This window comes from Epinephelus lanceolatus, chromosome 21 (genome assembly GCF_041903045.1).
Source record: "Epinephelus lanceolatus isolate andai-2023 chromosome 21, ASM4190304v1, whole genome shotgun sequence".
Taxonomy (NCBI): domain Eukaryota; kingdom Metazoa; phylum Chordata; class Actinopteri; order Perciformes; family Serranidae; genus Epinephelus; species Epinephelus lanceolatus.
In genome coordinates, this window is record NC_135754.1 from 16,525,940 (window position 1) to 16,539,816 (window position 13,877).

The window sequence follows — 13,877 nt, forward strand, 5'->3', positions numbered from 1 at the left end:
TTAACAGATTAAGATTAAACAGAAGTCTTTGGCGCTTGGGAGAGTTTTTGTGATCGAAGGACATCTGAGTGGCAGCAACATAAATCCTCCCATGGAGTCCAGACACTTTTGGAGATGGTGGTGGCTGATGACCTGAAATCTGATGGCTGATGAGGCTGATGATTCTTAGAGGACTACAGTGCGCAGGGCTGCAGCATGAAAGAACTACGGCCAGAAAAAGAAACATATTAACACAAGATGCAGTAAGACGATAGGCTAATGGAGAAGGTGTGTCGCTGTGCTAGTGGTTGGTGAATCAGCAGTAGAACAGCTGATGATTGAATTGACAGCTCCAGACAATGACAGCTTGAGATAGTGAGCAAGCGTGCATGTAAGGAGTGAGCGGCAGGGTGAGAGAGAAAATGTACAGCCTAAGCATGAAAAGAATTGTCTTTCTGAGCTTCATAACTCACCTGTTTACATTTTATTAAGGTTTGAAGTTAAGCATAATGAAGGACAGGCTGTTTTGAGTGACAGGCTGTCTGTCGATAGTGTCCTTTGCGTTTCAGTCAGATACACCCATTGCCCCTCCACAGCACCAGCCTCTTGCCCAAATATGGTCACTTCTGGCTCCAAAAAACAAGGTGGCAATGGCCGAAATGCCGAACTCAAGGCTTTAAAGTAGGTGTCCACGAACCAACTGGTGATGTAACAGTAGCTTCATCCATTATTTTTACAGTCTATGGTTATAAATGACCCTTGAAATTTTATTAAGAGTCCTTGAAAAGTCATCGAGAAGTTTTGAAATCTTGTCTGTGAAAATTTGTGGGAACCCTGTAGTGTGTGCAGAAACGTCTGCAGTCTAAAAACATGTTGCACTGCACCATAGATAAATATGGTGTATTCAAGATGAGAGTTCCATCTGTGCATCTTTCTTTTTAAGTGGTTTGTCTATGCAGATGAAACACACACGATATAATAGAAATTATCCAATCATGGAAAAATCCCACGAGCCCACTGATATGTATTCAAATCTTTGAGGCTTCAGAGAGTGCCTTTGAAATGATAGAGTATATAACATGAGTCTGATGAGGATGATTGCTCATAATTGAATCACTGGAGCACCAATCTAATCAAGAGCTAACAATTATTTAAATCAAACCTGCAACAAAAGAGCCGCAGTTGTGTTTCTCATATAAGAAAAACTCTAAAGGTTACAGCAGCAGTTGCTGAAGTATTATGGTTATGGTGCCGTTAAAAGTAATGTATGTACTCAGACGTAATTGAATTGAATAGCTTTTAGTATTAGAGTGTGTTAAGGTCAGTACAGAGTCTTTCTTTTCATCCTCATTAGAGATGATAAGCCATTACAGTGGTGCTATTATTTGCCTTATCTTGTGTGTTTTAACTGCATTGTAAAGTGAAAACAACCTTGATATTTATTTAATGACGGTTCAAGTGTTGTCCGGACAGACAATAATGTGATCTGCGTCAAAGCATTAAGGCAAGTTGACCAGGTAAGACGAGGAGATGGACTTCCCCATTTACAAGCATCTAATTACCTTATTGTGGATCCTTAAGTACAACATTAGATGTCCAACTCCTGCATTATTCTTTACACTATCATTTTCCCTTTTTTTTCCTGCTCCCGCTGTTTCCATATTTCCCCCAGGGTCTTTCTGAAACCCCTAAATAATGCACACCGAGTGAAGGCCTTTAAGGGGCTGTATGATGGATCACTCTCCTCTTTCTGGAGCTGTTGTATTCTTCTTGTGCTGAAGCTTATTTATCATTTCCATAATGACACTGCTCTCAGGTGAATCTCTAAATATCTATATTTACACCAGACAGCCCTTTAAAAAGTACCACTTTTTACATGATCCAGTTTTTAGTATGTGACATCGCTGCAAAAATGGGTCACATGCCTGCTTTGAGACTTTTATTTTGAAAGTTTATTTTAGTCAGGAATTTTTATTTATAGTGTTCATCCAGATTTTTTTACAAAGTCTTATTTTGATGTCGTACTTTTACCGAAATTTGGACTGTAATTAATTATAATGCAAATGTGGAAAAGCCTGAATGAGAGACAACTTTACAGCATAAGGGGAGAATACATTTTTAAGGAACTCTGATTCCAAACCCTTCCTTTTCAAAAACATCAACATCTCAAAACTGCACTCAAAGCTCCTGTTTAGCTTTTAGATTCATTCATTTGCTTTAATGTTGAGTTAATGTTTTTAGGTTTTAGACCAACTCTCCCTGTGAATACTCACTGATCTAAGAAGTAATGATTAAGATATAAATGCAATGTAGTAACAGATAAAGATCCAATAATTTTCAACAAACTGCATCTTTCAGCCCATTATAAGAAAGTTTATTGATTGTTATAAATAACTTTTGGCCTGTGAAAAGAGAGAAAAATCCCCAGAGAGGAATAATTTCACCAGCATGAATAATGCCTGAAACACACTGAATGTCAAAATAAAGTTTACTTAAAGGATAAAATGAAACTTTAATGGTCCCCATGGGGAAATTAGCCAACTGCAACAGTCAGGAACAAAATATTTAAGAACACAATAAGTGCTAAAGATTGAATAAGATTTAGGAGGGGAAATATATCCTGTCCACATGACTGTAAACTGATTCTGAAAGTATTTGAACAATATGTTGTATGGCCAAGACAGATGCCCTGAGGTTCCCTGGGAGGTGTCTTGGCTATATTATGGAGGTTGCAATATCAGGAACCAGACATAAATATGGTCAACAATGTCAGATCTATAGTACTGTAGGTTAGTTTGAGGTTGTTGCAGCTTTTGTGCGTATTTTACACATGCATTTTTCCTAATGCAGCCCAGAGCCAGCCCTCCATACTAAGCAATATAAGCAGCTGCTTAGGGCTCCCTGGTGTAGAGAAGATTTTTGTAATCAAGAGAATATAATGAAATAAAAATGTAACTTCCTAAAAAAACAAATACTGACAAAAGAAACCAATAAGCTCAGAGGCAGTTGAAATGGACAATTTAGGAGGGCTGAATGAGTAATTTACTGTCCCCTATGAAACAAGTACTCCCAGGATTCTGTTGTAAAAAAATATATAGAATTCAAAGGGTTAGGGCAGCGGTCTGCAACCTTTACTATCAAAAGAGTCACTTAGCTTAGCAGCCATTGCTACTGAGGTCTGGCAAAATTAAGAAGAAAAGGCACCAGGCCGTAGACTGACGAAGTACATTTAAGTCGAGGAAATGTTAAAATATGTTTTTATTTAGTGTATAGACTACACACTTTTACAATTTGAGAATTAAGAATCACTTTAACACTATACCTACTGTTTAATTCATCCACCTGTATTGTGTAGCATTATAACAAACCGGCAACATTTACCATGATCACAGACACTCTTCACACTCTGCGGCTGTGTTGCTAATTAAGTCTGTTCAGAACAGAGTCAGCGCTCTGTTATCAAAGTGTTTTCATGTATCAAAATCAATAGCATAAGCAGCAAGATCACAGATCACAAGCTGACACATTTCTCATTCAAATAAACAGCAGGCTTCCACAATGTTTAGCAACCACTCGCCATCTTTACTGGAGTTAAATCATCTTTACACCTCTTTCCACAAAAGTAAATGACAGTGTGTGGAAAGTAACAGATTTCTGCTCGTAGTTGACACTTGTTTTATGGAGAACAAAAATAAGGTGCGAGAAAAAGTCTTGTAACAATGGTATTATAGATATTAGCAAATCTACAGCCAGTCCATACAAGTAGATGTTATTTGACACAAGCAATATCTGTGAGGCTGAACAGTGCTTAGGTACAGCAGAGAGATGTAACATATGTACTGTAATCTTTTCAGGCATATGTAACAGCACCACATTGTTCAAATGAATGAAACATCCCAGCAAGAATGACTGAAAAAAGAACAGTCATTGATCAACAGAACGCTATATATGAATGCATGGAGTGAGTCACTACTCAGCATTAATGTTAAAACAGTCTGCTGCAGCTGCTCTCCCATCAGTGGTCAATTATAGTGAGGACAGTCATTTATCACTGAGGTTATGTAGTCTCCTGAAAGAGAGCAGAGAGAGCAGAAACAAGCCCACACTTCAACACAGTGTATTTACTGTGCATCAGACAATTATTTGAGTCTGAAGTGGTAATGAATGAAAGTCCTCAGAGAAGCAAACAGAGGACGTGGATGACTGGAGATGAATAATATTAGTAGCTCTGTTTGTGTTAAACGTTTAATTCATTAATCGATTGTTTTTACTCCTGATTAGTAAGACTGTTATCAGGTTTGTGCCATATTTACTATCACCTGAGAGATTTTATTGCAGGTGTCTGAAATGCACAGCAAGGCCTGTGGTCCACTCACACTGGTTAAATTCAGTCATGAGGGGTGAACCCACTGAACGGCATATGGCCTCAGTACTAGGTATGGTGTGACCCCTGGTGGCCAAAGAGTGTAGTGATTGGTTTCAACACTTTTTTTTCATTTTACATTTCATTTCCATCTCAAAAACATTACATGTACAAACAGATACATACTCGACCCACACACACAAAAAAAGACACCAGACTTAACTAAGTTAAATACAACATTTAGCCTATAAGGATAACAGGACATGGTGATTCTCTGTAGGGACTTCAGCTAATAGATGGTACATCTGGAGAAACAGGGAGCACAGGTAGCCTTCAGTTCCTTAAGAGTGATCCTCTTTGCCACTAACATGCCAACCATCAGGGACTTCTTTACAGTATGCGGCAGAGCATGAGAAGCTTCAGAACAACCAAACAGGGCAATGAACGTGGCAAGTTCAGTCTGAATATCGTAAATATTACCATGCCAAGAGAAGATATCCTGCCAAAAAGGAACAATCTCGGGACAAAACCAGAAAGTATGAGCTAGAGTACCTTTTGCGAAGTTAAATCTGTCACAGAAACATTTTCTAAACTGCTTTAAATCAATGTTTGCTCACTCTCATAGCTAACACACTTGTTTGTTAAGGGGAGATTTCTATCATTGCTTCCTGTCCTGAGTTTTAAAACATTATTTTATCGATTATCGTTGTCATTTATTGTTTATTACTTTTGGCCAATCCAACATGAAAAAAGAAATACATTTACTCGGTTCATATGCTTATATCTTCGTGGATCAGTGATGCAGTGGTTGGCACTGTTGCCTCACAGCAAGAGGGTTCTGGGTTTGAACCCTCTGGCTGGCTTGGGCCTTTCTGTGTGAAGTTTGCAATGTTCTCCCCGTGTCAGCGTGGGTTTTCTCTGGGTACTCCGGCTTCCTCCCACAGTCCAAAGACATGCAGGTAAACTGGTGAAATTAAATTGCCCGTCATTGTGAATGTGAATAGTTGTCTGTCTCTATGAGTCAGCCCTGTGATAGTCTGGCGACCTGTCCAGGGTGTACCCCGCTTCTTGCCCAATGTCAGCTGGGATTGGCTCAAGCTCCCTGTGACCCTTGAGAGGATAAGCAGTTACAGAAAATGGGTAGATGGATGGAGATGCTTGTGTTCATCAGAGCTACCCATGAAGAAGTTTATTCAGTCAGACATGCAGTCAGCCCTGAGTCAGGCGGTAACCAGAGTTGATGTCCTGTCCAGAACTACTCACATCAGTCTGTCTTCATACTGGTCTACTTTTTGCAGACAACCTAGCTTCACTAATTCCAATGTTGCTGCAGGCTCATCTTCCTTGTGTCTCCTCTCCTGACCCCTTGTCATTCAGGAGATTACTTTACAGACAGTCTCCCTTTAGTATTCCTTTACAAACCTTTCTTTCTGTGTGCGTCACCCATTAGGTCCTGTAGCGTCGTGTAGGATCTGTGACCGAGACATATCACTGCTCTCTCTGTCCCCAGCAGTGTGGAGGACACACTGCCGTCTATGTAGGACGTGTTAGTTCCATGTTTAAACAGAGACCATTTAAATCTACCAGGACACTTTTCACTTCTGAAGACACCACAGCTCCGACGCCTGAGGCTGGAGTCTGGTGTGTCAGCCACTGTGCTGACGTCACTCAGTTACACATGCTCTCTGCATCCACTGGGCTCCATTATGTGGCTGCATGCAGGCCAGCGTGGTGCTGGAGGACAAAGAAAGCGACCTCAAGACGTCCTAGAAGAGAGGACACTGTACTTATCAAGGTGACTGAGTTCAGAGTGTGAAATTAAAATGATCTGATAAAGTCTCCATTGTGAGCTGCGGGGTGTTTCAGGTCAGAGATACACAGTGCAGCACTGTATCAGAGAACAATACTGAACTGTAAATGTGTGCCCTGCTGAGATTATCAGAAGTCGTGTTTGCTGATCCACATTTTTGATTTTCTACTCGCTGCTAGAAAGTGGAGCAGAACACAATATATACTTTAGTCCCCACAGAATACATCAGCTGCAGAGGGCTTTTCAAGTACATTTGGGCTGTGGCCAACTCACTCATATAAACCACATTACTGAAGCGGAGGCCTGTCATTCATGAAAGCTGGTTTAATCTAATAATCAAGTTACCGCGCTGTAAAAAAAACCTAACTTTTAATTATTGGTGCTCTGTTTCAAATGTTTAATTTGGGGAACAAATTAAATGAAAGAACAAACTGTATTTTAGCTTACTATGTAATCATTTTTCATTTCCTTACGGACTTTTCAGCAAAGTTAATTGGTTTTCTTGGAATATTAATTTTAATTTAGTATCTTTTGGAGCTGTTTGACTAACATTCATTGTACATGCAGTGCAAAAAGATACTGTACATATGGGCAAGTACGTCCTTGTTTGTAATACAAGTGCCCCTGCTCGCTATTATAAGACCACACACAAAGCGCAGGACTCACAAAATACTATTTATTGTTGGACACTAGATGAGACAGCGGTATATGGCCAGGGGATTCACAGGGAGTGAATGGTCAGTGGTCTGTACTGGCAAATACAGACCTCAGTATTCGTTGTATTCTAACACGAGTGAGACTGATGAATCATCGACCCCATCTGCAGGTCACCATCACTATCAACATCTGAATGAATCAACAGGTACATGAGAAGCTTCTTTCTGCTCTGATTTCTAAAATGAACTGAAAGCAGTGTCCAAAGCAAACTGCTTTTTCACCACGCTGGATTCATTATTATGGAGAAACTGAGAAAGACAAAGAAAATATAAAAGCAAACCAGATATTCCATACACTTAAACACAGATACAGAAATGCTTAACAGTAAATGGCATTCTCAGTCTGTTTATGCAAATAGGAGTGTTTTCAATAAATGATTGTTACACATTTTTTAGACTTAATTAACAAAGACTGCTATGGTTCTTCAAATAATCATCCAAAATAACTGAAAACACCTTCAAATTAAATATCCTTGAAAAAAAATTATGCATATTAAAGGGTCTGTTGAGTGGGTCTGTTAAACTAGTGGTTTTCAAACTTTTTGTGTCCAAGACACACCAAAGGGCAAGCCAAAATCTGTGCACAAAAGCTTCTATAACATGTCATCACTCTTATAACGACACAAGACAATAAAAATAAGAACAAATAAGACAGGTAGCTTTCATGATACCTGTCTTCACTGGTTCTTTGTTGTAATTTGCTCCGTACAATATAACTATCCATTGTCCAACTCACGGCTTTCTCCTTTTAAATGTTATCATCCTTCACACTGGCTGCCAATCAGGGCTTTGTGTGGATGTGGATGTGTCACACACTTATAATTCCCACGCATGTACAGTGACAAATAGGTTTCCTGTGAAGGTTTTCTAAATTTAGTTGAGTGAAATTACATTTTTTAGCTAGAGTTTGCCTCTTTCTTAGGAAATGGGCGCACACAACATACTGATACAGTCAATTAAAAATTCATCCATAACTTTTTGTATAGGCCCAGTCAATAATAATGTGTGGTTATCACAAAATCTCACGGCACACCAGTTGAGAACCACTGTGTTAGACTGAGTTTGAGAAAAAACAATCTGGTATTCTTAATAAGAAGCATAAATTAGTGACTTACAAAGTCTTTGCTGATACTTTATGTTTATTTACATTTTCAATCTGCAAAAGTAGCAAAACCAGCATCAAATCCATGTTCTTGTTTGAGAAATGCATGTACACAGTATGGCTTCATGATGCACCTGTTAAACCAGAGTTACGGTAGTAATTGCTTGTGTTAATGAATCTACCAGGAATATACTCATGTCTGCCCTCCTCTCAGGTGGTGCATGCCAGGTTGGTGTTAACATGTGATTCCTTTCCTTCCCTGTACCACCTAGATGCTGAAGAATAAATGTACAACAATGCAATGACAGCTGCAATGACAGTGCTGAGGCAGTTCAAAGTAGTCTAATTCTCCACTACCACCTCATATAGTTTAGTCTGTATACTAAAATATATTATTGCCAAAGTCTAGAATGACACTTTATGTGTTTATTTTAAAAAATAAAGAAACAAATCTATTGTCAGGCAAACTAAACATTTAAGTATGAGATGTTCAGGGATGTAAGTGTGGTGTATCCTTCCAACAAAAGCAAATACTTTTTAAAGTATTGATACTTAGTGACAGTTCAGTTAGTAAGACTCTCTCTATGGTCTCATTTCATTCACAAATCTCTCTGCCTCACTTTCTGGCTTCTGCATTACCAGCTGACTATGGGCATCACTTGAATTATTCAAACCTGATTTTGCCATGATCTCCCTAAGCCAATCATATTGTTGTTGGTAAATTATGAAGCCATTTTCCTCCCTGCTGATGTCAGTTATAAATTCAGGACAAAACAGATGCAATCCTTCTCCACCCCATTTTCCTCCAGTCTTCATCACATTCAGTGCCTAATCCTGCTCTGCATTCCATCATCCTCATCTTTAGCCAACTCTCACTTCCACCACCAGTATCTAGACTCCTTCAGGGGAAATATTCTTCAACTAAACATAGCATCTCTACACCCTAAATATACACATCAAGATATGGTCTAATCACCAGTGAACTTTTCACCAGTCATTTTTATTGCACAGTGTCATAAACTATCATTCACTCTAAATGAAAAACATTTAACTGTTTTACCTCTCCCACTGCACGCTCCCAGAGCCTAATGAGAGGGGTATCTTCTCTTTATAAAAATACAGAAAACATTAGTGGTTATATATCTTTTACAAGAACATATATAGCTGATTTTAAAAAAGGAATTTAGATTCAATGTAAAGCATTTTTTCTTTTCAAACAAACAGGTAAATGGAAGAAAGAGTAGAAATCTTGTGGTGTATTATACTGTAAATAATAACACGTATTACAGACTTACTCTGTTTCTACCTTCCGTCTTTTAAGTCTCCTCTTATCACTAGGTTTACACATTTTTTCATTTCTGTCACGAAAATGATGGAAACACCCCCCCCCCCCCCCCCCCCCCCGTTCCTCTTTTGATGCTTTCCTGGAAAGCTCTTTGCAAATTCTGCCTTAAGGTATCATCATTGCGATTGCTTGAATGTCTGTTGTGACGAAAACATGCTGTAGTAAAGGGCCCTGCCTTGTGTCTACCTCACCCTGTCCTTCCTCTTTAGTTTTTCAGAACTTCATGGGAAATACATCATCTGCTCACACTACAATGGCTTACAATTTTACATGAGTCAGAAATGACCAACTTCCTCTCTGCTGTTGCCAAGATTCCTGGAGTTTGTTTCGTATTTATTTTTTACCATTATGGAAAAGCTAAGAAACAGGGCCTGTTAAATGTGTGTCCCAAAGATCTTACTTAGATACTTCATGACTTCTTCATGTCTATTCACAAATGTATTATTAGAATAGAAGACTTTAAGACAACTTTGTTATTTAGCAGTTGTAAACACATGTCAAGTATTTATTACAATACTTTTTACAGAGAAAAATAAATAAAATATACAACATTCTCTTATATTACAGGTCACCCAAAGCTTCCCAAGCTGAACAGAAGCTGACTCATGCTTAAAGTCCAGGTAAAGTAAAATCAGAGATTTGTCTCTAAATACATTACACATGAGAAAATAATTGCTGAAAACATGTGAAAAGATTGTGAACTATAGAATACTGAACTGTGGAGTTTACAGTAAAAAAACAACAAGAAAAGTGGCTTCTTCCTGAATGACGGGTGTTCTTGCATTACTGGGTGCTCGCAAAAACTCTGCCCATGAGATCAGCTTGTGACTGCACTCTAGTTTCCTGCCCATGGTAACTTAAACTCCTGGCGAGGAGCAGGGACATCGAGCATCAGGTCTCATCATGTGACTCTAAGTATATTGGCTTGGCCTGCTTCCTCAGTCGCTGCTGTGCTCGCAGCTTCCTGCCTTTCTGAGTTGCCAGTCCCATTGGTGGTAGGTACGTCTACGGGAACAGCGAGGGAACAAAATAACTAACATTTCTCAATGACTCAATGACTCACACAGACGGGAAAATGATCTCATTTGTCTAATAAACTGTTGTTACTTACAGCACGTGGATATGGGTTCTTGTAATGTAGACCTGTAAAAAAAATGATAGTGACAGTCACTCTTTCAAAGCCAGAAAGCTTCCTATCCTGCAGTCCTGCTTTTTCCTGCAGAGAGCAGCTTATTCCCTCAGTATATTAATGATTTCTGGATGATTTAATTCATAATTTCATCACTTTTACCTGATTACAAAGGCAGGATGTAAACGTTTGTTAAATCATAGCACCTGTAATCTAAAAGAGGGAGGGCTGAACATAATAGTAATCTTGCCTCTTTGCCCACAACTGAACTTATCTCTTGTATTGTATATCAAAACTAAAAACAAATCATTAAACAGCATGAGCATTATATTTGTTTGTTATTCGTGTCAGTCATTACAGCTGGTTTCTGTATCACTTATCTGAAGATGATATAAACCCTGCTCATGCTGTTGGTTGTCAGACATTCAGAACAATGTTTACTCCCTTGCTTACTCATGCCAAAACACTTAAGACCTTCAGCTGAACTTACACAGTCACTCCGTGACAAATATATCATCCAGGTGTGTTATATTAGCTGCATATTACCCACTATAAACGGCAAGCAAATATAAGACTGACATCAAAATATTATAAGTGGAGTGTTTAAGTGGTTTATAAAGTCAGCACTTGACAGAAAACATGAAAGCACAGAGTAGTATGTCTGTTTCTGTGGTCCTGACCTGAGTAGGATAACATTCAGTTGAAACTTATGTAAGGAAATGTGTAGCATCTCTCCACTCTCACCTATTTCTATCCTTGCTTCACATTCTTCTATACACCTCTTTATTGATTCTTGATCTGTGAGCTGTGGAGAAGCACACAGAAGGAAAGATTAGTCATACAAAATGCCATCTAACTACAGCTTTTTTCATTTCTGTGAGCAGTGTACTGTTGTTCACACCTGCTGGTTTTGTCTGAACAGAGTGCAGGCCTCCTGAAGTATGTACTTTCTCTCCGCCTCTGTGTCACTTGCAACTCCACTCTGTGCTTGCCAGCTTCGGGCGATGCGAAACACCCGCATGTAGAGTGACAACACCGTCCTGCGAGTCGAGGTCGTCATCTGGGCTCAAACAGCAGTTATCTGAACAGTAAAGAAGTAATGGCATTACATATCCTGTTACTGCTTTCTCTGTAAATAAAGCAAAATAATGAGTTTGTTAGGTAGTTCTGGGGCAAAAAATTTCAGTTGACCCCCTCTCAATCTTCCACCTTCTGCTTTCTGTACATTGTATTTGTTTCCTGATGCCTCTATGTTGTGCACACAGCAGACTAAATGTAGCTGCAACATTATTTGCCCAGACACCAAGAAACAAACCAGTACTAAGCTGGAATACTACCAAAGTCACTGGCATTTTCAATGTCTCAGTAAGTTTCTGATAATTTGAGTTTAAAAAAAAAAATATTTAAATGTATATGTGTCCTGTGGTAAAAATGCCTTCAACAACAAAAAAAATTACAACCATCTTAAATAAAGAGCCACAAGAATAGATACTGCAAGACCTGAGGGCATTTGGGGCCCCTAGAGGCATGGATGTTAGGGCTGTCCTGAGCAGCAGTTTTGGGCTTTGAAACTTTAGAGATGAGGATATAAATCAGATATTTAGCAACATTAGTTTTCAGTCAATGCATGTGACAATTAGCTACTGTTAGCATGCAGGTTGCAGTAACTTTAGACTTAATAGCAAGAAAAAAAGAACACTTTGCAAGACGGCTAGGCTGACACTTAGTTAGTATAGTTTTCATGTGATTTGCCAAGCTTGTGATATGCCAGTTTCCTTTGGCAAATCTAACACTCAGCTTTTTGGGGGTTCGAATACTGATTTGGACTTGATTACCATAGCAATGATCTAAGCTTTGAAGCATGTAGGCCAGCCCTAATGGATGCATCACTGAACGAGCCTACCAGGCACAGACCCAGGGGCCCAATGTGTCAGGGTCCCCCTTGGCCTTCACCTACAAAATGTTACTCAAATTAACAAATACCGACTAGGAAGTGACTCAAAATGACCCCAAGGACACATAAAGACCCCACAGAGATGCAAAGGAACCACAAAAAAAGTACAAAAATGACTACAAAAAGGGGCAAAACAACCATAAGGAGACACAAGATTCCAAGATGGTGGTGCGCACAATCACATAATAACATAATAACTGTTGTTTTTACTGTTTTTTATTGCTCTTACTATTTATCATATACTTTAAAAATATAGATATGAATGTGTGTATGTGATTGTGAGAATGATGCGATGAGGGAGTGTGTTGGTGAATAAGTGAGTGTGTGTTGGTGCATGTGTAAACATTTATATGCTGCTAATTGTATTGCTCTAACAAAGTTTAGTTGTATAACATACAATGATAATAAAGGATCTATCTATCTATCTATCTATCTATCTATCTATCTATCTAAAATGACTACTAAGAGACACAAAATGACCAAGAAAGACACAAAATGCACAATAAGGACCCAAAGCTATCACAAAGTCTTTCTTGTCCCTGTATGGGTGGTGGGGCTTTTTGCATATCTGTGCCCTGGAGCCTAATGATTATAATCCGTCCATGTTTAAAAGTCTGGGGCCCCGGGACAATTCCTCACTTTGGTGGGTTTCTCATCCAGCCCAGACTGTTCCCATTAATAAACACTAGATGTCACTAAAACCACCACAGAGCTGTTTTCCAAACACAGCTTGTTACATGACTTACTTACTGTCACGTATTTCTGTTTTAACATGTGTTGGGATTAAACCAAATGTTAAGCGTAATACCATTAGCGTATTTGCATTAATACTTGTTTACCAAACAGAAAACATGATGCAATACTCTGCCATCACCTGTCAACATGAGGCTAGCTATCCTTGAGCATCCTATTGACAGCGCTTATCAGACGTCTGCTGTCAAAGACGGGAGATTAAAGTAAAAGCGACACTAGTGCTGCTCTCACTGATTTACATTAGTGTTATCGTTCGTTATGTTTTACAGTTCATTTAATATTAAAAGCCTTGACCTACCGGCTGAGTCTGGAAAAGACGCTAGCTCCACAGTAGCTTACCAGGACAGCAGAAACACGTTTGTCGCAGGGTGATGACGTAGCCGAGAGCTCGTTCCTCAATGGGAAGGCTGTAAAGAAAAAAATGAAAAGCCATAAAAATAAACGAGTGCCTCTACTTTTCACCTCACATAAAGTTCGGGATGTTTTACCATTTTAAAGTAGTAGCATACCCTTTTCAATTCCGTGTCTGTAGACCTAGTTTGGGCCATTTCAGATGAGTTACAAAGAGGTTTTGATATATTTTCCAGCGCTCGATAATATTCTGTCAAGGCTCTCTTTAATATGTCATCAACAAAACACGTGCTTCAGTAATTAATTTCGTTGTAAATTATCCATCTGGGTGTAATGAAATATCCCCAGGCGCATGACTGTCTTTAAATTAAAAGA

At 39.0% G+C, this 13,877-nt stretch overlaps 1 protein-coding gene across 1 annotated transcript; it reads right to left on the reverse strand.

Annotated features, from left to right (window-relative positions):
• Nucleotides 1–9,784: 9,784 nt before the first annotated feature.
• Nucleotides 9,785–13,852, reverse strand: lyrm1 (LYR motif containing 1). The gene is made up of 6 exons (XM_033612034.2): nt 13,661–13,852; nt 13,450–13,558; nt 11,346–11,525; nt 11,189–11,249; nt 10,427–10,458; nt 9,785–10,320 (listed from the first exon to the last, which is right to left on the reverse strand). Exons 3-6 carry the CDS (start codon nt 11,502–11,504, stop codon nt 10,207–10,209), a joined length of 366 nt encoding a protein of 121 aa, XP_033467925.1. The 5' UTR covers nt 11,505–11,525; nt 13,450–13,558; nt 13,661–13,852; the 3' UTR covers nt 9,785–10,206.
• Between the last annotated feature and the right edge of the window lie 25 nt (nt 13,853–13,877).

Excerpts from the sequence above, each read along its gene's own strand:
- lyrm1 (XM_033612034.2), bottom strand. The coding sequence starts at position 11,504 with ATGACGACCTCGACTCGCAGGACGGTGTTGTCACTCTACATGCGGGTG. Across the intron at positions 10,459-11,188 it reads TGAAGCAAGGATAGAAATAG|GTCTACATTACAAGAACCCA; the intron begins GTGAGAGTGGAG and ends TTTTTTTTACAG. Across the intron at positions 10,321-10,426 it reads AGAACCCATATCCACGTGCT|ACGTACCTACCACCAATGGG; the intron begins GTAAGTAACAAC and ends CTGTTCCCGTAG.